At 45.5% G+C, this 314-nt stretch overlaps 1 protein-coding gene across 1 annotated transcript; it reads right to left on the reverse strand.

The window, feature by feature from the left end:
• Positions 1–6: 6 nt before the first annotated feature.
• On the reverse strand, positions 7–313 carry LOC106736247 (serglycin-like). Its single transcript, XM_014592573.2, has one exon. It carries the CDS (start codon positions 311–313, stop codon positions 65–67), a length of 249 nt encoding a protein of 82 aa, XP_014448059.2. The 3' UTR covers positions 7–64.
• Between the last annotated feature and the right edge of the window lies 1 nt (position 314).

The following is a 314-nucleotide window of genomic DNA, read 5'->3' on the forward strand; positions in this document are numbered from 1 at the left end:
AACCATAGTACACAAAATATACTGAATACATCGCCTGGTGTCAAGGAAGGGGAAACCCTGTCTTTTATATAATAAAATCCTCTTCTGAGACGTCTTGACCCAAGTCCTGGAAGTCTGAGGGCAGATTCGTCTTGAGAGGCCTACTGAAGTAGTCGAGAGGGCCGTTTACATCTACTGGCTGGTATTCCTCTTCCATTTCAGTGAGGAAGCCACTTCCAGATCCTGATCCAGAGCCAGAACCAGAGCCAGAGCCTGATCCAGAATATTCCTCAGAAAGAGGGTAGACATCATTCAAGTTCCGGAATTTTGTCATT

This window comes from Tupaia chinensis, unplaced genomic scaffold (genome assembly GCF_000334495.1).
Source record: "Tupaia chinensis unplaced genomic scaffold, TupChi_1.0 Scaffold115626_1, whole genome shotgun sequence".
NCBI lineage: Eukaryota > Metazoa > Chordata > Mammalia > Scandentia > Tupaiidae > Tupaia > Tupaia belangeri.

Bases quoted from the DNA above. Each gene is read 5' to 3' on its own strand.
- LOC106736247 (XM_014592573.2), bottom strand. From the start codon at position 313: ATGACAAAATTCCGGAACTTGAATGATGTCTACCCTCTTTCTGAGGAA.